The 21857-nt window shown below is 30.3% G+C and overlaps 1 protein-coding gene across 4 annotated transcripts in view; it reads left to right on the top strand.

Moving 5' to 3' along the window:
* LOC119085591 (protein Tob1-like) overlaps positions 1–5387 on the top strand; it is a 76393-nt gene extending 71006 nt beyond the window's left edge. For all 4 annotated transcript variants that reach the window (XM_037196010.1, XM_037196013.1, XM_037196012.1 and 1 more), the window contains 3 exons: positions 3962–4138; positions 4212–4546; positions 4611–5387. In XM_037196010.1, the coding sequence (XP_037051905.1) occupies positions 3962–4138; positions 4212–4546; positions 4611–5127 (1029 nt within the window). In that variant the 3' untranslated portion in view covers positions 5128–5387. The remainder of the gene's footprint in view (positions 1–3961; positions 4139–4211; positions 4547–4610) is intronic.
* The last annotated feature ends 16470 nt before the right edge of the window (positions 5388–21857 follow it).

Here is a 21857-nt window from a genome sequence, read left to right as displayed (position 1 = left end):
TACATTTCCATCCATTATACCTATTAGCCTTTTAAATATTTCACTGAATTAAGAAAAATATAAATAGTTTTACGTATTCGGTGACGCTACATACATAAGCAGAAGCATTAACTAAACACACAAGTTTTGTCGATATTTCGAGCGTTTCTTCCTGGGTTCTATTTTTTGTCAAAAGTAAATCATCATCATGACATGGTATAAGAACAACAAAAAATATATTCAACGTTCAAGGTCGATTTTTTGAAATAAATTTCAGAGACAGTTCCAAAGAGCTCAAATAACTGATGGAAGAAGGATATCGAACAAAAAATGAGTTTATCTCGACAGGACATAAATTTTGCACTTTTGCAACCTAAATAATCACAGCAGACTGCGTATACCGATTTATTTCGCCCAATGTGTTAATCTCGCATTTAATGTTCGATATCCTCCTTCCATCAATTATTATTTAAGCTCTATGAGCAGTTCAATTTTCTTGTGAATTCCTTTCGAATGGGAAGGAAGATATAATTTAAAATTTGCATTGCATCTGGAGATACCAATCAATTATAAAATCTTTGTTGCGCATTCCTAATGCCTCCATTCCTTGATCCATCCTTAATTTTCGGGCAGATCTGTTGTTAGCTTGACATAGGGTCCTTGAACCTAAGTAGAAAATGAGAATGATCTACAGTTAACCTCCTACAAACGGTAAACGTATCTCGATATTACCTCTGTGTTTGGTAGGAGATCTTTTACTTCATGTTATAACATTCAGTTCTCTATTTGGAGCTAATCGTTTATTTTTGTCATCATTGTCGGCAACAGATGACTGGCTGTTTCTCAACGGTTAATTTTCAACTAACCTGACAGTATGATTAAAAGGCAGTACGCCTTTCCTATATTTTCAAAGATATTGCTATTGAAGTGTTAGCTCCGCAACCTTTGATTTGGTTTTAGGCAATGTGTAGTGACGAAAAATTAAAAAGTTATATTTTTACGTGGTTATTGACCTCGGCTTCGCCTCGGATCAACAGACTTTTCGTAAACTAGAATTTTCAACTTTTCTGTCCTTGTGACGAAAATTTTTGATTCCTAGCTAGTGTGAGGTATCATCGCTTATTTCCAACATCGAAGGGAAGATTCTGTCAATAACGGCCTGTTGAGTTACAAATTTTTAGACTCAAAACTCTAGTTTCAAGAAAAAATCGTAGTTTCAGGCATTAGACTGATCCTTCCTCTATTGCCTCAAAGTGTTAAAAATTTGATCTGAAGTAACTGGTCATACAAAACTTTTGCAATTGGCGGAGGTCTGCCTTTTAAAACCCAAATTCTACGGCGAGCTCCGCTATCAAAATTTTTTCTCCGCCAATAACGGATTTGTTCCATAGTTTTTCACGCTCTGTCGTCTCCAGCAAGTTTTATTCGCTCACCATAGAAACTCAGGCGTCCGCTGATAGACGATTTTACATATTCTGACAATTTACCATCAGCGAACCGCCGAGTTATGTAAGAGGACAACCAAAACTTTCGGGGATGGAAAGAGCCGGAAAAACTGTGGAACAAATCCGGAGAAAAATTGTCAAAATGAGACAAAGCCGAGGTTAACCAAATATTTCCTTTTTTTCGGTTTTCTCGGGCTTTCCCTTACATGAAAAATAATGTCTGTGTTGTAGCCGGCGGCTTCTAGGAAGTTTTCCACCCTCACGGTCATACGTACATAAACGTCTTTCAAAAGCTTTCAAATACACGAAATTTTTAATTGATTAGGTCTCATCAGAATTCGGAAAATAACAATAATCGATTTATAAAGCAGAAACTTATACTACATCTCGAAGGGATCGTAGGAAGTTTTTGTGTTATATAAATACACAAAGGCCACGTAATTCACGTACTACAATGCAGAGCACAGTTTTTGTAGTCCTAGTTTTGCCAAACCCATTTTAACACTGTCTATCAAAATACCAAACTTTTAGAAAACAGCGAATAAACTCCACAGTTTTTCTGTTTGTAAATCATAAAGCTCTGCCGAAATAATGAGGGTAACATTGTTCATGACATGTACACACACCGAATTTTCTACGGCCCGTCATTCAGCAAATAATTTTATTTGATTAATATTTTACTATTAACTTGAATGTGCCACTGCCGCTGCTATTGCTGCTACACGAAAAATATTTTGGCAAATGAGCAAGAAAAATATTTTGACTATCTCCTTCATTATTGTTAATGTTATTTACTTACAACAGCATGATGTGTGTATTTTTACGATGATATTTTATTTAAATAATCAAAAATTTCATTATTTTAATACAATTTATGGAACGAAATAAATAAATATTTATTTATACGAAAATAAAAAAAAATAATTAATTATTTATTTATATATTTGACTTGATGGGTGGATAAATATGACTTGACATTTTCATTACTCGAAAATATGTTTATTTCGAAGAGAATTTATTTTTGATAAGTTTACATTCCACTCTCTGCCATCATCATTTTGGGCATAGAATAATTTATTTTAAGGATCTATCCAGGTATTTGCTCTCAGTCTGTGTAAATAGATTGGTACACCCAACCAAGTGGCGGGTTTTTCGTATGAAATTTTTGTAAATTTTTCTATCAGACATAAGTATAGATCGGGTAAATATCACCGACCCTTTAATTGATTTATTCTTGTCTAACATTAATGTATAGATTGGATTATATAACGACTTAAAAGCGCAACTCTTTAAAAGAACTTGAGTTCAAGGTCAGTTCAAGGATTTTCACTAAGCGGGAACACTGCACTGCAGTTACATAATTTACATCATCTTTCACGTTACATTTAACTAGTCCTTTTTTAGTTGTGGATGAAATGAGACAAACGAAACGTAAGGGACCGTCAGGAAAAAATTACAGTGCAGCCATCTATTATAACGGTAGCAACGACAATAGGAACGAAGAACTCTGGATAATATTGTCTTTTATAGTAAAATGTTAAAACAAATGAAGTAATAGATTTTTTATCGATGTGTTGAGACTGCTTAGATTATATGAAATAGCAGATTCGGTATTCAGACTGCTTATGTGGAACTTGGGGACAGTTGTTCAGGGCTTAGAGCGAGAAAAGCGTTCCGATTTGTTGATGGAGTTCTATTTACAACTGTTCACGAAGTTTTTATTACAGATGAATAAGGCTGATAATACATTTTAATGCAACTGAAAATAGATAAATTCGTAGATGACGAGAGGCTGTTGTGAGATTTGTTTTTTTAATAGCATGATATTGAAGTTTGACAAAAAAGAACACCCAAAACTTCTCTTTAAATTAAAAGCAAAGTAACACAGAAATGAACATTAAACACATTAAAAACAAGTTCTATTTTCGGCAGAAGATAAAGTTTCTCGTCTAAATTTACTTAAGTTTAAATTTTGAAGAGATTTATCGAATACCATGAAAATTGGAGGAAATTTCATTGAGATTTGTTGGGAATATTTTGCAGTTTCGGATACCTTTCTGTGTTCTATTTATCGATCCAATTTAATGGTTACTCTCGAAATGAACAGTGTTCAAACAACATCGTTTACTGTTACAATCTGTGAGACAATAGTCGTTTTACTTTTCTGCAAACATCAATAACGAAAGTTGATTGAAAATGTTGTAAAGTTAAATTAAAGGCGATTAAACAGCCATAAGTTCCTTTACGCTGATCATAAATTTACACAGGAAGAATGCTATTTATGGTAATAGCTGTCTATATTCATGTGACCTTGCATTTTGCGAAATCAAGACATCAATGTGCTTAATATATCGATTCACAATACCTTCAAATTGTATTTAAAAAACATTTTCTCTACACACCAAAAAGTTCTTTAAATGGCCTTTTTAAGGACGAAAACTTTGTGGCTGTGCAAACCTATTTCTTTTATCTTCCTTCGAGTTTGAATATGTCTTTGACTTGAAGCTATGAATAACGTTCAATTTTCAATATTACAGGGCTCAGCATTTCGATGTCTTAAAACTGGTGATCCAATCGATGCAGTATTAGATCGAGCAGCTCGTGAAAGTGGTGTACCAATTACTGATATATTGGAAAATCTTCCAGCTGAATTAGCAGTCTGGGTAGATCCTGGTGAGGTGTCATATCGCATCGGCGAAAAGGGAGCCGTTAAGGTATGTTACTATTTTTACTGACTGCCTATCGCAAATGGCATTACTAACATCGAAAAACGAATATCCGTCACAGATTCTCTATTCTGAATCGAATGATCATCATGAAGATTGTTCGGCCGATCGTGAAGTAACCAAAACATTTAATCCAGAAGCTCAATGTTTTCGTCCAATTGACGCTGTTAGTAACAGCCTTTCGGGCCTCAGTTTAAGTCCAAAGGCGTCGCCACAAGGCTCACCGCCAACATCGGCTCCGAGCCCGTCATTCAAAACAACCATGACCACTAGTCCGGCTCCAACTGCATCATTTCTACCAAGATCTCAAGCTACGCTCACATTCACAACGGCAACGTTTGCGCAAACGAAATTCGGCAGCACTAAATTAAAAACCAGTTCGAAACGAGCTAACAGGTATGGAATAACATTTGAGTTGAAAACTAAATTGCAACTTCTTACACTCTACTTCATAACATAGTCGCATGTCACCAACTGAATTCTCCAACTATATCAAGCAACGAGCTATGCAACAACAACTTCATCATTCCCACGGACACGCAAATGGCCATTTAGGTCCAATTGGCACCTCATCACCGTCCCGTTCATTGTCACCAAATCCATTGACACTAAATAGCGTTCAAGATCCGTATTTCTTCCCAAACAACGGCATGGGCATGTATCCGCCGCAATTTAACGGACCGAGAAATATGTTCGATTCTCCCCATTTCCCGCATCCATCCGATACAAATATGTACTCGAATGGTGGACCCGGCGGCAAATTCTCACCATACCTAGAGCCACACAATTACTACGGCATGGGACCGCAACAGGGTAGTGCTGGACCAATGTCCGGCAATGGACCATCGGTAAATGGAAATGCTCAAACGCCAGTCAGTTCGCCCGGTTCCAATCCAGACAATTCCAAATTATTGGACGGACTCAATTCGTTCTACTCAAGTCCTGGACCATATCAACACCTTTTGGTTGCCAACTAAACAAATTTCTTACAAAAAATTTGAATTTTTTCGTACACTCAGACACATTTTGATACAGGATTTTTTCGAACTATTAAAAGAGGAAAAAGAAAATATTAATAATTATAGAGTTGATTGCTTGGATGCATATTATATTGACCGGAATGTGAATGTTTCAAAATTTGACTAGTAAATTACCCACCAAAAAAAGAAAATTGCTAAAAGATACTCGCAAGAGTTTAATGAAAAACTAAAATTAAAAAAAAAAAGATGTAAAACATGTAAATGGTACATACAGCATACGGCTAAAAAAGGAATAACTGATTCAACACTAAGAATTAAAAAAAAATTAAAAAACAAAGCGAAACAAGTACTAGTAATCATACAATGAACGATGATGAATAATATTTTGAATAATTTTTATTTTTAAATCAAAGAAAACTAAGTAAAACAAACAAAATGCGTGAAATAAGAGCAATTGACGAATAAAACAATTTTTTATTTGATTTGATACAATGATAAGTTTAAACAAATTGTGATTTCATTTTTGTTTAGATGTCGCAACAATGTTATTGTGACGTCATACCAGGGCCCATGGTTGCTAAATCCATCTCTTCCATTTTGCTCAAATTTGCTGTGTTGGCCATAATTTGATACAGATTTTCGGTAAAGAAATTTAGCAAATTTCTGTGAATTAAGGAATCGATCGGGTCCTGACCATATATTCATATCCATGATATACCGGGCCCAAAGTTAATGTCAAATTTTTATCCACCCAGTGAATCTTGCTTTTGAGCCAATTTTTGTGTTAAAAGGAGATCTAATTCAGTGTTGTACCAACATTTCAAGTGGGGAACGATTTTGTATAACGGCTTGTCGGAATTATTAGGAATTAAATTCGTGAACTTAAAGTTGTCAAGCATGATTATTTTGCAGCGTAAGATTAATCAGACCTGAACTTAAGTTTAACTTCATAGAAATTGATTTCTAAAAGTTTCTAATTAAAATCTGGATAACTCAACAGCTACTGTAATTTTAGAAATGTCTAGAAATCAATTTCTAAACAGGCTTTTCTCAGTCTTTTCGAGATTCCAAAAGAAACACTTACAATTCTGAACTCTGAAAACAGCGCTGTAGACACAAACGACCACAAATTGTAATAAAGAGACACCACCCTGTGGATCAGATTTTAACATTAACTTTCGACTGGAGCATTTGCGACCTTCTTGGCGTCCTAATATATTCGTTCAGTTGCTGGATGATTTTCGTTTTTATTTTTTTAGTTGTACACGGACACATTCTGCGAATAATCTGATAATTTAAAAAATTAGTCGCTCTGTTCGGAACTTTATTTATGAAAATATTTTTTTATTTATTTAAAAAATTCAAAAAGCTTTTAAAAACACCTAAATCACATCAGTGTCAAATGAATAAAACAAACCAAAAATCGGTAAAAATTTGACATTTTTAATAGTTTTTTAAAAAGCTTCTTTCTTAAAGACATGATAAAAGTGTAGTTCAAAAAGTGATATAAAAATAAACAAAAAAAGATAAAAAATTAAAACTATGCGTATTAAAAATGTCAAATCAAATTGATCCATGAGGACCGAAATTTTACCGAAACAATAAATAAATCATCCAAAGGCTCTGTTATTTATCAAAAAAATAAAATTAAATAAAAAAAAACCCAAGACACAAATACAAACAAAACCAACAACAATATAAATGAAGATATTACAAAAAAAAGAATAAAATATTTGAAATATTAACAAAAAAGAGTTAGTTAAAAAGAACACACACACAGTGGTAAGGAAAATGTAATAAGTAATGGGGACTTTAAACGAAAACAATAAATAAAAATTATTTTTTCACTTGCTTCAAAATAATATATTTAAAAAAAGAAGAAAAAAAAACAAATGAAAACCTTAAAAATACAAATTAAATAAAAGGAGAAAAAAACATAAATTAAATGATATAAGATTATAAAAATTTAAATGGTTTTTTACAGTTCGACATTAGAAAAAAAAATAAAAATAAAAAAATGAAAAAAAATGTCTATAATTTTTGTACGATAAAATAAAATATTTTTTTTACTTAAACATTAAGTATGAATATCTGTATTGGGTGTAAATAATATATTTAAATATTTAAAAAAAAAATTAGTGAAAATCATGAAATGAATAATTACGAAGAAAAAATAAATAAAAAAAAAACTTTTTTTAATTGACGGTACGCATATTTATTTCTGTTTTAAGAGAGAGAGATTTTTTTAAGAACGACAAACAAAAGTATTTGTCTTATATCAATTAGCAAAAAAAAAAGTTGAAATATAAAAAAGTTAAAATTTAAATTAAATTAAAAATTAAAAATTTAACAAAAAACAACAACCACTTTCGATACGAATAACAATTCGTCCATTTTATAGTCAAATCAATAATGAAAAAGAAGAGAGAAAAAAATTAAAATTTTACTCACACACAACCACAACATCAAAAACAACAACAACAACCAAATGATGCAGTTTATTGTTTTTCTTTTTTTTCCATTTTCGAAAATATTACCATGAAAAAGATTAACCCAGATAAAATCCAAAACCATGTTTCTTTGCCGATTTAAATAAAAAAGAGTAAAAAATTTTAAAAAATTTTTGAGTCGTCACACCATTATAATAAAAATGAATGAAATTTATCTGCTATAAATATATTTAATTTAATCGTTTTTAATGTTTGTTTTATATTATTTTTTTACGACTTACGATTATATTACTTTTATTGTTTTGTAATTTTTATAGTGTTTATTTTTATACTTTTTTCTTTTCAATAAAAATTAACTGAATAGCATATTATGTTCAAATTATTTATTCATTTCTTATTATCATTGCAGTTCAGAGAAGTGATCGCGTATAATAATATATAACGTATAATTTTATCTGGAACCCGAATCATTAATCAAATAATTTTTAGATTTATGTTCCATAAAACAAGCTGAACGACACCGTGTACAGTCTTTTTTCACTGTAATTGGGTCACGATAAGACTATTTTTCGAATTTCTACCACCTGTCGGTCAATACTTCAATTTAGCCAATGCTTGTGATAAACTTAACGGATTATTGTTAGAGAATTACACCATTTTAAAGAATAGTTTCCACTTAAAAAGAGCACTCCGTTTAGCCTCCATCTACATGACAGTTGTAAATTAGAACAAAAGAACTGTCACGCAAACGGAGTGGAAATTGAATTTATTTCAATTGTTTACTCCGTTTGCGTGACAGTTCCTTTGTTCTATTTTACAACTGTCATGTAAACGGAGGCTAAACGGAGTGCTCTTTTTAAGTGGAAACTATACTTAATCCTATTCTCACTGTTCATTCTACATGCGATCGAACAACATCACGACAGGTATGTATGTGTGAGTGTGAAATATAATGACGTGTCGATATCGTATATGGAATGAGTGGAAATTGAATCCAAGTTGAAATTTCGGTTCATAGAGTTCTCTAACAGTAATGTGCTGATTAACTACCAGATGGAAGTCTCTAACAACATTGGAAGAGTATTGCCTGATAGATTATAATCGAAACGATCGTTTTCCATTGAAAGTTAGTAACTTGTTGGGTTTCCACATTGCTTCTGACAACTTTGAAACATTGATTTGAAGCTTCGAACTACGAAATATGGGAACAATTTTCGGCCTGTGAACTATTAGTTTCAATAGACTTTGAGTTGTTATTCTTATAGTGGGTTTTTTCACAGATTTCAAAAATTTCTGGATCATCTGATCGTGTGTAGTATGTCATCGGAAATTTATTCATTGTTTAAGAGTCAGATAACGATGTACAAAATTTCTAATTAAACAGTCGGCTTGCAGCGATCACTATTTAAAAATTTTACCCACATGTTGTAGGTCACGTTACTTCTAATTTCTTGGCATATCAAGATAGATCGTACACAATAGTAACGTCCATTTAACACGTTTTGTAAAAAAAAATGATAAAAAACACATCAACCATCAGCGACAAATTTTTCGCTGAATTTGTAGAAATTTCTCTAAATATTCAACAAACTCAGAGAAATTATTTTCCGAAATTATGCTTTGATACACTATCCGCATCCGTCAATCTGGTATGGATATCTAAACGGTTTGTACATGTTTTTGAGCTCGACAAAATGTGTTCCAATTAATGGATGTACATACATGACATTAAACGGCTCTTTGGTTTTATCAATTCATCAGAACCACTTATCAGCATTCGGTTTGTGATCTTGTGCAGCCAAATCTGCAAAAAGAAGTAACAGCGAATATTTTTTACCAAACTGATTTTCAAAAAAACATAAAGAAATCACATAAAATATTTATTGTTTTTAAAAGTGTCTGAAAAAATATCTAACGGTAAATAAAATGCTACAATTAAATTCGCTTCTAATTCAATATTCTAATGAAAAGTAAATGGTAAAAGAGAAATCAAAGAACTAGTATTATAAATAGGGCAAGAATAGTCAATAAAATAAAAAAAATAAAACTAAAAAATAGATAAAAACAACATAATAATAAATTGCATATCAATTTGAAACAATAATTTAAATATAAAGAAAATATATACTTACATATGTGTATGTGTGTGTAATTAATAAACTAATGAAAGAACACTGGCCACAGTGTTAGATAGTTTGAGAGTAAAAAGTATAATATATACGACCCAAGCGAAAGAGGGAACGAAAATGAAAGAAAAATATTTATAAAAAGAAGGACGCATGCGCAATTTGAAACCGAATCAACAACAACAACAAAATACCTAACATAAAAGCTAAATTCAAAAAAACTATTAAAACAGAATTTTCAGCCAACATAACCTACAAAAAACAAATCCACACACCTATCGATGTTTGATATTTTTTGTTTAAAATATTAAATGTGAAACATTGTATTTGATTAAAAATAAGGTGCTATATTACAACAAAAAATACAAAACAAAAATATTAAAACACATAAAATTATACAAAAAGAAACATTTAAAATGAAACTATAAACGAAAAAAACAAACAAAAAACATATTTTCCATGCGAAAAACAAAATTATTCCTTTTTTTAATTAAAAAAAACAAACATCCATTCCATTGGTGCAATCATTAAGAAAAAGGTAGAGCCAATAAAATAAATTATTCTCAACTGGTAATAACGACTCATCCAAAATAATAAATGATAAGTAAGGATGATGGAAAAATCGGCACACGATTAACACGAAAATTTGTATAAGTATTTTAAAATACCAAACATAATTGTGAGATGAAAAAGATTGAAACGAAAAATTATGTTATGGTAGCTTAAGTGTACCTGCTATAATATTTAAAAAAAAAAACTAAATTGTTTGATTTGAGGATAGAGTTAAGTTCATAAATATTAACCATCCGCTGATCGCATCTATATTAAGTGGTGGCTGAGACAACTTGAGCCCCTTCCTCTTTGTGAGCTTTGCAACTTTAGACCCACTAACTCCTAAAGAGTCTGAACTCTTTGAGTGTGCTTATACTCATCTAAAGACGAACTCTTTGATAGTTTCAACATTTTTAGAGCTATATCTTTGAACGCTAGAATATTCGGAAAGCTAGCCATAAGACTTTCAGGCGTTGTTTGACGATAATGTAGAAAAAAAGCTTTTTGTTCAAACTAAAAATGTAAAGGCCCTTCGGGCATCTCCAGAAATCCCATATGGCCATTCCGGTCCTCGAATATATAACCGCATATATATACAGTCTGTGTAGTCTACATAATAAATTTGGCCCGAAAATCAAACTAAAATTAATTACAATTTTTAAAAAAATCGGGCTAGTCTAACACTCGCCGCTGACATTCCAATTTCTTGAAATCATAGCTCTTCTAGTGTTGAAGCAATGGGATAGCTACTATTTAAGCGTTCCATATCGCAAAATCATGATACAAATGAGAAGATTAGATCGCAAAATATATATTTTTACCCTCAATACGAACAAAACACGTCATGGCTGCTTACAATAAATTATAATTCCTTAAGATCATTTTGTTTGCACAAATAATTCGGTTATAACTAGACGTAATGTTACGCCGTCGTTACGCGTTGTGACAACAATCACTCAAAAAATGATGTTTATAAATGATATATTGTTGATCGTTTCTATAAATCGATGTCGACATTGTACGGATGAGTGAGTGCATACTCAGCGATTGTGTTTCAAAACCATAGTCAATATACTACGCAAGTGTACACAACTTTCAAACGGAAAATTTTGACGCACTGTGTAGAACAGTTGGTGTTGGCGTTATCCATTGTCAGTTAAAATTGTTTGAATTTTGGAAGCATCTACTACGGCATGAATTTCATCATTTTCATTAAATGTTTTTCAATGAAAATTTATACAAATATCAGGCCCTGGTGACGTGGTGACGAATCATGAGTGTAAGTTATAACCCATGAATGATTGATAAGAAAATCAAATTCCCGATATTTATAGTCAATAAACTGAGAAATCCATTAAGAAAATAGAAATCGAAGAGAACAAAGAAAATGAGTAAAAGAGAATAATAATTTATAAAAACAAACAAAAAATCATTTCTTAAAAACAAACCAGTGTAGATGTGTTGATTATTTTTTCAAAGAAAGACAAAAATAAAATAACAAATAAATTAAAAAATGACATATGGATATACTGTTCAAGTTTAAAATATAAAAAGAAGGAGAAGAAATCATAAAAAAATAAAAATTGCAAATAAAAAACCTATACATTCAGATATTTAAAACTTAGGATAAAAAGGTAAATTGATAAAATTATAAAAAATATATATACAATACATATAGCCATATGTATATATTAATACATAGTAAATATATTGTAGATTTTTTATTCGAGTTTCTATTTAGAATATAAAAAAGGAAAGGAAAATATAAATAAATAAATTTATATATTTATTCAGAAAAATGTTTTACTATAAAGAAAAAATGAAAAAAAAAAAAACAAAAAAAAAACTTTTTTATTTTATCATGAGCTAATGATTAAATTGTTTGATGTGGAATTCACTTACAATATTTTATTTAAATATGTTTTTGTTCCTTTAATTAACAAAGATCAATTCAAAAGAAAATCCTTAAATGCTCTTGATGTAATGAAATAAAAACAAATAAACTAAAAAATTCATTCAAAAAATTGATGTTAAATGAATCAAAAAAATGGAAGAGAAAAATACTATTCATACTTATCAGTACATTAATTATAGCAATATTTCTCAACAAAAAAGTAAATGTTTAAAAAAAATAATAAAACTACAATCTCCATAGAAAATAAATTTAAAAAAAAAATGAAAAATCAATCAGTAAAATGAATATCTAGTTAAATGAATAATCAATAGAAAATTATGTGTTTAAAAGAAGATGACCCAAAGAATACGATGCGTTAAAATAATATTCAAACTAAACTAGTACATTACAAAAGAAGACAAAAAATAGTAAATTACATTTTAATGAGATTTTACTTTTAAAACACTTCGGGATTGCAAACGGCAGTAAAAATGAACAATGATGCATTTGAAACAAATTTTTACGATTAATAATTTAGGCTCGAAATGATATTTTTTTCATTGTTTAAGCAAATTTTGGTTTTTATTACCTGGCCTAGCACAATCACACACCATCGAACAAAAATAAAATTAATGAAACTGTTTTGTCATACGCTGCGGTGAAAGTCAGCAGAAAAAAGTTGATAATAAAAGTGCATTTCATTCGGTGGGGTGGTAGTAGCTCGTATATCCAAAAATGTTATATAGAAAATTTGTACTTTTTTTCAAACTTTTATTGGTCTCACCTTCAATTATATTCTAATATCTTAACACACTCACGGATTTTTGAAAACCGACACATTTTCTGTTTCGTGGTTTGCTGGTTTTTTGTGAATTTTGCATGTATTTTTATATGGAGAAATCAGAAACTCAAGTAAAACACAGAAACAGAATCATGTGTCGGTCTTCAAAATTCCGAGTATGTAAGATCCAAGTTGAAATGGAAACGAATCTAAACTCATAATCGAACCTTTTGTAATGTGTTATCGAAAATCGTGTCAAAAATGCCATAAACCATTCTTTGCTCATATAAAGAAAATTGTGGGATTAAGTCGAATGAAGTAAACGTTTTTGTATTAATTCGTCGATTGATAAAGCCAAAACATTAAACAAATCAACAGAAATAATAGATTGGACAATAATGTGCTTGCCTATGAAAGGGTATTCGTTCAGAATTATTGACTTCTAAATTTTGACCTATTGATGGCTAGTACTTCAGTGTCTTCTTGATAGTCCATATGATCAGCTCGGCTCTGCTTGATTGTTACTAGCTTACCACACCGCAGTATAGTATTCTATTAGTGCAACCCAAGTCCACGAATTGAAATGACCATTTGAAAGTCTGTAGACAATTTGAGGAGCCATATACTGTAAGGCTCATCCCCAACTATCTGTCTCTTCTCCCTTTTCTCTCTCCTCACTGTTTATACAAAAACGACCAATAAACTTTGATAAAATTTGCAAGTTGGATATTTTTTGGTTTGTTTTTGAAAACGATCCTAACAAGTTCAAAATAAGATTTTCCATTTTGTTACACTGATCAATGCGCTTTTTTAAAATGGGATTGATTTGTTCTCTTACGAAATAAAAAAGCAGAATTTTTAAATAGAAAAATAAATTTTACTTTTGTACAGCAATTATTCAATGTTCCGATCGAAGAACGCATATTACCTATTGAGTATCGAAAGAAAATTAAAATGTAGAAAAAAAATAATTTTAATTTGTTACAAACAAAAAAAAACGATTCGTAAATGAAATAGAAAAAAATATATTTTATATACTGAAAAATAAAAGAAAGAAAATTTAAATTTAAATTACAAAAAAAAAGAAACAGAAAACTGTAGTTAATTTCGTTATTTTTCTAAACAGAATAAAATATAATAAATACGTTACACAGCATTACAAAGAAAAAGAAGAGAAAAAACTCTGGTAGGTAACCAATTATTTAAATAAAAAAAAATTAAATAAGTTCGAATTTAGAACAGAAATAGTAGATGTGTTAAAATGAGAAATTAATTTAAAATGCAGCTAAATAGACCTAAAAAAGAACATACAAGAAATATAAAATCCATTATAATTAGCGTGATTTAATAGTAAATATAAATTTAAATTAAAAAAATATTTTATTTAAGCAAAACCAAACAAAATATAACACTAAAGCATTATTATTTTGGTAGCCGATCATCCGATTGGAACTTCTGTTTCATGATGCTAAAACCAAGAAAAAAAATAATTAAAAAAAAAAAAGAGAAAAGAAATAAAAGAAATACAAAAGTGGTTCCACCTTCAGTACAAAAACGATCCAATTTACGTTGATAGCGAATTGGATGGGATTACTTTGCTATACTTACATAAAAGTCATTATAAAAATAAAATAAACAAAAGAAAAATATAAAAGAAAAAAATATCTACGACTTATAAATATATTTTTAGATCAAAAATTGACAAACAAAAATCTCAAAAAATACATTTTTTCTAATTTTTAATTTCTATACGACAAGAAGCTTTATTCCACCTCTTCATTTTTTGTTCATAATTCATATTACATCTATTCATCCAAAGAAAAATTCTTGCAAACAAAAAACGTAGAACAAAAATCTTCAGAACCAACTACTTCTCATGTCAATTTTGACATCAATACATCGTCTTTTTTCTAGAATTAAAAAAATATATTTTTGTCCAATTTATTGTTTTTTCTCTTTTTTAATTTAATTTTTACTTTAAACTTTACGCATAAAATTGCAGAGTTCATAAAAACGTACTAGTCTCTTCATTCTGATTAGAGAGGGACCCGATTTTTTCTACTATTTAAGACAAAATTAATACAAAAATTTTGAATATTAAACATAAATTTAAACAAACAAACAAAAAAACGCTTTGTGAAAGTTACATCGACGTGATCAAATTTCTTTCGTACAATTTTTCTACTTAACGTAAAGTAAAACTAACAACAAGTAAAATCAGGATCTCCTCTTTCACTGAAACAAAAACCAAACACACATATTTAAACAGAAAAACTAATCACAGGCCTTTCGTCTTTACAAAATATTTTTAAAAAAATGTAACAAGTGGCTAGACATGGACATTCTTTAGTTTTTCTATTTCAAACATAAAATTTTATTTAAAGAAAAAGTCATTTTGATTTTGCATATCATCATGCACTGAGAAAAACCTATACTAAAAGTGCTAATCTCGAGGCGATGATCGTTCAATTAGGGTGTGCCAATTTACATTGAAGATGTGAAACGTGTTGTGCTTGCAAAATCGACTGGATGTTCGAGTCTAATGACGATAAAGCCTACCATTGTCAAGATTGTCAATATTTCAGATATTTAGTTGTATCACATAGGACATGGGCTTGTAGTAAATGAAGTCTTATCCTAAATTGGCACGCCATAACGCACTAAAAGGAAGCAGGGATTTAACATTGTGGTAATCAATTCTCTAAAATCAATTTGAGACTTATGGTCGCTTCATGCAACAATTCACATACAACGAATACAATCCAATTGATGATATTCAATTCACATGCGATATATACACACACGTTAGCATATATACATAGGTAAATGTCGAAACATTTAATGCATGTGGTCTGAATAAGGACAATGGGGGATTGAAGTTTTGACCAAATCAACGCAGAACGTTATTCTAAGTAAAAAATTGTTCTACCGTATCCCTTTAAAATGCACAGATTTTTTTATAAAATTAATTTTGTTTACAAAGGACGACCCAAAATCGACCCAATTTTGTCAGCTGCCTAAAATGTGCCGGAGGCCGTTTCCAGTCTCGAATAAAATAAGTATGTGTACGGAGTTCTGCAGCAAGAACTACATGGGTATTGACAATTCTGATCAAAAGAATTTCTAAAAACAATGTCAAATCAAAAATATAGGGCCGCCATTTTGTAATTTTCTTTCGGGCGGCTATACGTTTCGAAGTTTAGACGAAGTTTTAAAAAGATCAGTGCATTTTAGAGACATCCCGTAAAACAATTTTTTATTTAAAATATGTTTTACGTCGATTAAAAATAACTTGTCAAAACTTCAGTCCATTGGATTGCAATGATAGCTTCTTATTTTTCCTTGCCTGTAAATTCAGCATGATGCGATGTAAAGATTTAGAGAATTTGAAACATAGAATAGAATTCCCTCGTCATTAGATGCTTCTCCCTTCGAAAGGATTGCGAATCTTAGACGTTTAACTGAAATACCAAAAACTAATTAAAAGTGAAATGACATCGAAGAAATCTGAAATTTGTTTTATGTGTTACTAACTGTGGACAAAGCGAAAGAGGTGGAAGTTAGAGAAATCCGCAAATATGTACCAGGTACATTGTATGTACCTAATGCATTTAAGTCCATAAATTTCACAAATATTTCTTGTCGAAAGTACATGTACTAACTTCTCCAGGAGTATATGTACACATACATGTAAAACAATGAAACTGACAACTGGTGACAATAAAGGATATTATCCCCAGGCAACTATTTCATATCAGTATTGATATCGTATAGCTTCCGAGGGTTCGCAACAATAAATCAATGCTGGTATCTGTTTTGTAATGCTTCACGAGTTTTGAAGAGATATTTTTTTCTGTCAGATAGAAATTGTATTCAACACAAAATGTCCATAAATATGTTGCACAAATTTCAGATTCCTTCTTCGTTCTGAGTAAATAATTTATTTTCCAAAATTTGATCGTAACATTTAATGTCATCCAAATATCGTTTCTATTTTTCCGTTAAAAAGAAATCAAAACGACAACAAAAACAACAAAAATCTCTTAATATCATCAACTTTCCCCCCTAATTCAAAAATAAAAATAACTAAAAAAACAACAAGACAATTATTAAAAAAAAGACGCCACGAGCGCGGCTTTCAGGCGCTACAACAAGTACATGATGAAATAATAAACAAAACAAAAAAAAATATTGTAATTTTTCAATTAAAATATCAATAAACGTTGAAAATGATATAAAAAAACATAAAACGAAATAAATTTGTTAATTTTTTCTTTAAATTTAATTATTTTGTTTAATTTAAAACTTCTAATGAAAATTATAGTTCAAATTAATTGTTGTTTTTAAAAAAATAAAACAAATATAAACAAAATAAAAAAAAATAATTTTTCAACTAAATCTGTGTCCATCAATGTTAAAATATCTTCTATTTGTATTTATAAACAGAAAAAGAAAACAAAAATGAGAAAAGAAATAATAATCAAGAGAAGCTATATTCCGACAGGAAATTGTCTTTTATTTATTTGTATACAAGAAATCTGTAAGTATGTGTAGAGGAGAGAGAGACAATTTGTTGATAACGAAACAAGATGCTTTTAATTTTCTTTTTTATGTTTTTTAAATTATAATAAATTAGTATTTTCTACATGAAAAAAAGAAGAAACCAAAGTAATACATTTAGATATCAATGGAAGATTAGTGAAACTATATTTTTTCTATATAAAATAAAAACAAAACTAAAAATGAACACAATAAATAAAATTATAAATTAATAAATATAAATGAAGAAGAAGAAAAAAAAGAAAAAAATAAACAGAAAAAAATTACAATTGAACAAAATATTATATTAATAAATAAAAAAAGATAGTCATTATATAAATATATATATGAATATATACTACAATTCGGTTTTATATAAATAAAAAGAAAAATAATAGAGGGAATAAATTGCTTATAGACTGAAAGTCTATCATTTCCGAAGGATTGTGATGTTTCTTTTTTAAATTATTTTAAAGAAAGATTATATTACAATACGTTACAAATAAATTCAGTTAATCACTTAATAGATTTACAAATGAATTTAAGAGAAAAAAAAACATTATTAGTCAGTATTTTCAAGCTAACAGGTATTAAATTATAGAAGAATTAAAAAAAAAAATGGAAAAATAATTGGGAAATTTTCGTAATTCGTAGAGTTAATATTTTCTACTTCCAAAAATTTCTTATTTTTAGCGATACGTAAATTCATTAAAAAATATTTTAATTTTTTTTTAAACAAAAAAAATGGCTTGTTTTACTACAAATGCAATTTATTTACAAAATGGACTTTCCTCGATAAATCCGAACGTAAGCTTCTAAAGACACGCATCTACTCAACTTAGTTTGTTTGATTTGAGACCTCACATTAACAGTGTAGACCATTGGCTTAACATGACGTCCGTCTTGAAGTACACACAGACCTTCTGCGCAAGATGACACAAATTGATCGTATTTAGATTAGATCATACGAGTCATTCAAACTGCACATCATTGCAGCCACACACCGCAACTACCTAAATTTATGAAGTTTGAGTGAACTTTAGAAAATTTCCAAGTGAAATTTGTCTGACACGAGTATCAGAACCGGATCGTTTTGGTGTTCCACATTCATTCATTTTATCATCATTTTACCATATATTTTCTAAAAATGGGAATTGAAAAAAAGCTGCGACTTTTTACAAACGGCTAGTGATCTGTTATATCAAGGATGACGTTGGAAACAAGGGACGAGTTTGAGATAGATATTTTTTTCGGTGTATTGAAAATATTTGTTAAACCAAATAAAGTAACAGAATTTGTATCAAGCACTAGACGACACCTTAAATCAAAAAAGTAAAAGATTTATTTTTATTGTTTCACAATACTGTTGCCGCTTGTAAACAGTTGGTTTCTTTTAATTCATTCATTCTTAACAGTCCAAATATCAACATTGTCTATCTTCCGTTAAGTTAGGAATTTATCGCAAACCATAAATCGATATCGGGCAGACGAAAATGACGGTTTTCCTAGCAACTGTAAATTAAGGCGTACTTGTATCCTCTTAACCTAATGTCTGAAATTGTGTATTCCCAACTTTTTTCACAGAATTCTCTAGAAATAATCGGTTTTAAACTGTTCGTATGTGTTTTCCACGTTACCGGTCAAAAATGAACTAGTTGAGGAAGGTGTAGTTTCTAGAATTGATATTTTTTAAAATTCTTTCATTTTAGTAAAACAACATCAATTTTGAGAGAAAAATTATTTTTTGTTCAATTTGAGTTCGTATTCGAAGATATGCCCAAAACAAAACCGAAAGACAACCCCTATTTGACTCTTTTTAGCAAATATATTATTACAACAAAAACAAAAATATTTCTAAATGTCGAGAAAAAAAATTCTTATTATATTATAACACTAGTCAATGTAAAAGGCAAAAAAAAAACTAAACATCAAATGAAATAAAAGCATGAAAAAAAATTTAAATTATAAAATTTATGTAATAAGTTTTCAGTATAAATTCGACATTGGGAAATTTCTTGATAAAAAAGTATGAATTTTAATAAAATGAAATATTCTGTGTATAATGTCGAATAAAAATATAAATAAAAAATATAAATTTAAAAAAAGTGGTTAAATACAATATGTGTATAATTGTAGATATAAATAGTCTCTAATTTTTTAAATTGTTGTACCAATTTTTAAGTTTATATTAAAATGTTTTGTGCATTCAAACAATTAGTTTCAATTTTTTTTTGGAAATCAATAAATTTGCCAACACTAAACTTTACACGTTCCACAATTACTTCGCACACTGACGAAAACATTTCGAAGCATTACCTGCAGCGTATTCACACCGTAATTGTGCCTAAAATTTGAATTTTAAGTGAACGATTCGATGAAAAAGTGAACCGAAAAATACATTTCAACGCTTCATTATATAAGAAAATGACGCTACGTTAGAACGGCCTCCGCACTTTCCATTTTCAATTTCAACCGCACTTACGGCGTGAATTATAAGGCGTTAAATTTGACTGTAGTACTTCATTCTTGCTCTACTTTCTGGTGAAACAACATGAAATGTCATCGCTGTGAAGTTGATTCACAACAAATAGAGCTCCGACTTTATGACGAAATGTACTATAGAAATGTTCCAGAATTATACAAAAATCTATTACATTTGTGCGTTAGTTTTCAAACAGCATTTCCCCGTTGTGCAAACAATTTATTGGTTAAAAATACATTAGCCCAAACGCGCTCAGACGAAAAATGATACTATCGAACACACAGATTTGTTATGATAGTGCTAGTGTGAAAACAACGGAAAACTATCGGTATTTCTAGCCCCTTTAGCTAAATGTAAAAATTTCTGCATTGTGTTAAGCCTAAGGATGTGTGTGTGATGGCTTAAGATCAGTGCCTATTTTACGACTGTGAAAAGAAACAATACAATATTGACCTAGGTCTGTTCCAAGGCCATACGAATTGTCGAATTTCATCCATAGACAACATAACCTAAACATTTTCTCATGAAAAATGAGCTGCCGAAATTAGCGCGAAGCAGCTTCAATACGTAAAATTTTTTGAAAGCTGTTTTTATAAGTATACGAGTACACGGCGCCTCAAAATTTTTGCAAAAAACAAAGGTTATGTCGTCTGTGGATGAAATCGTCGTGGTTCGGGTTGTCAAAGTTCGCATTTACAGTTATTTGGAACACACCTATCGAAGGCATAGATTATTCCATTGCGGAAATTGTTCACGTTTTAGCTGCGGGGACACAATAGAAAAAATTAGTTACATGTTCACTTTTGCAATTTTTTATATGGGAATGGGATGCAGCGGGGACGAAGTTGTTCAAAAAATTTTCGAACAACTTTGTATCCGCGGCACGCCATATAAAAAATTGCAAAAGTGAACATACATGTCATTTTATGATGTATGGTCTGTAGGGTCTGTATGGTGTACCCGCGTCATAGAAGTGAACTATCTTCGAAATGGAATGCGTTATTATAGCAGGAAGTGGGAAAACATCCAAAAATATACGGTGTTTGAACCACTCTGCGAAACGGAATCCGACTTTAAGAACAAACACATAAAATCGAAGGAATAGATTAGAAGGTAACACCACTGGAAGTGGGAAAACGTCCAAAGATAAGCGGAATTCTGAAGCTAATTGTGAAACAACGAAGTTGTCATTATTTACTTTACTGTAATTTGTCGTCAGCCAACGCACTCCAAGCAAAAGTGATCATAGTTGAAAGTTGCCAAATAGAGTACTATCACATTTGTGTGACACACTATCATGTTTCAGTACCCTATTTAGAGTACTACTCATGCTTGAAGTGCGATGCGTCAGCTAAAATTTTATGTTTTCTTTGTAGAAAGCTGCTATACTTGCTGCAAATGACGGATATGAATTAGTATCCGATGACATTTGCGGTAACATTCATTACCGCAAGACTTCGCGAGTACAAAGATAAAAAATTGAGTTTTCGGGTGAATTTTGTTGATATGAGGCGAGGCTCACATACATACACAAGATTTTATATTCTGAAGGCGTCCAAAGATGAGCTTGGAACATAATAAAGGTGATTTGCGGCCCATGTAGCTTTAAATATAAGTCCAGTTTGACCTAAGTATTTCCCATTTGCCCAAAAAATAAAATGTCCAAAAAAGGACATAATCGTATTCTACTATTCCCCAAGCCATTACCTCTATCGATCTGTAAGCGTCCAAGCGGTTGCTATTAATAAAAGAAATATCAACTAGACCTTTACTTTTTCATTGGACAGTAGCCAAAAAATTGGTTGTGTTCAGCTATCAGCTATGCAACTGCAACGTATACAGAACAGCTTATCATTTCTTTGACAGCGTACCACCATAGACTTCTCACTTTTCAAAACATTTC

This window comes from Bradysia coprophila, chromosome X, assembly GCF_014529535.1.
Source record: "Bradysia coprophila strain Holo2 chromosome X, BU_Bcop_v1, whole genome shotgun sequence".
In the NCBI taxonomy this organism is placed as follows: Eukaryota; Metazoa; Arthropoda; class Insecta; order Diptera; family Sciaridae; genus Bradysia; species Bradysia coprophila.
The sequence above is the reverse complement of the archived record's forward strand: the minus strand, read 5'-3'. Positions and strand labels throughout refer to the sequence as shown.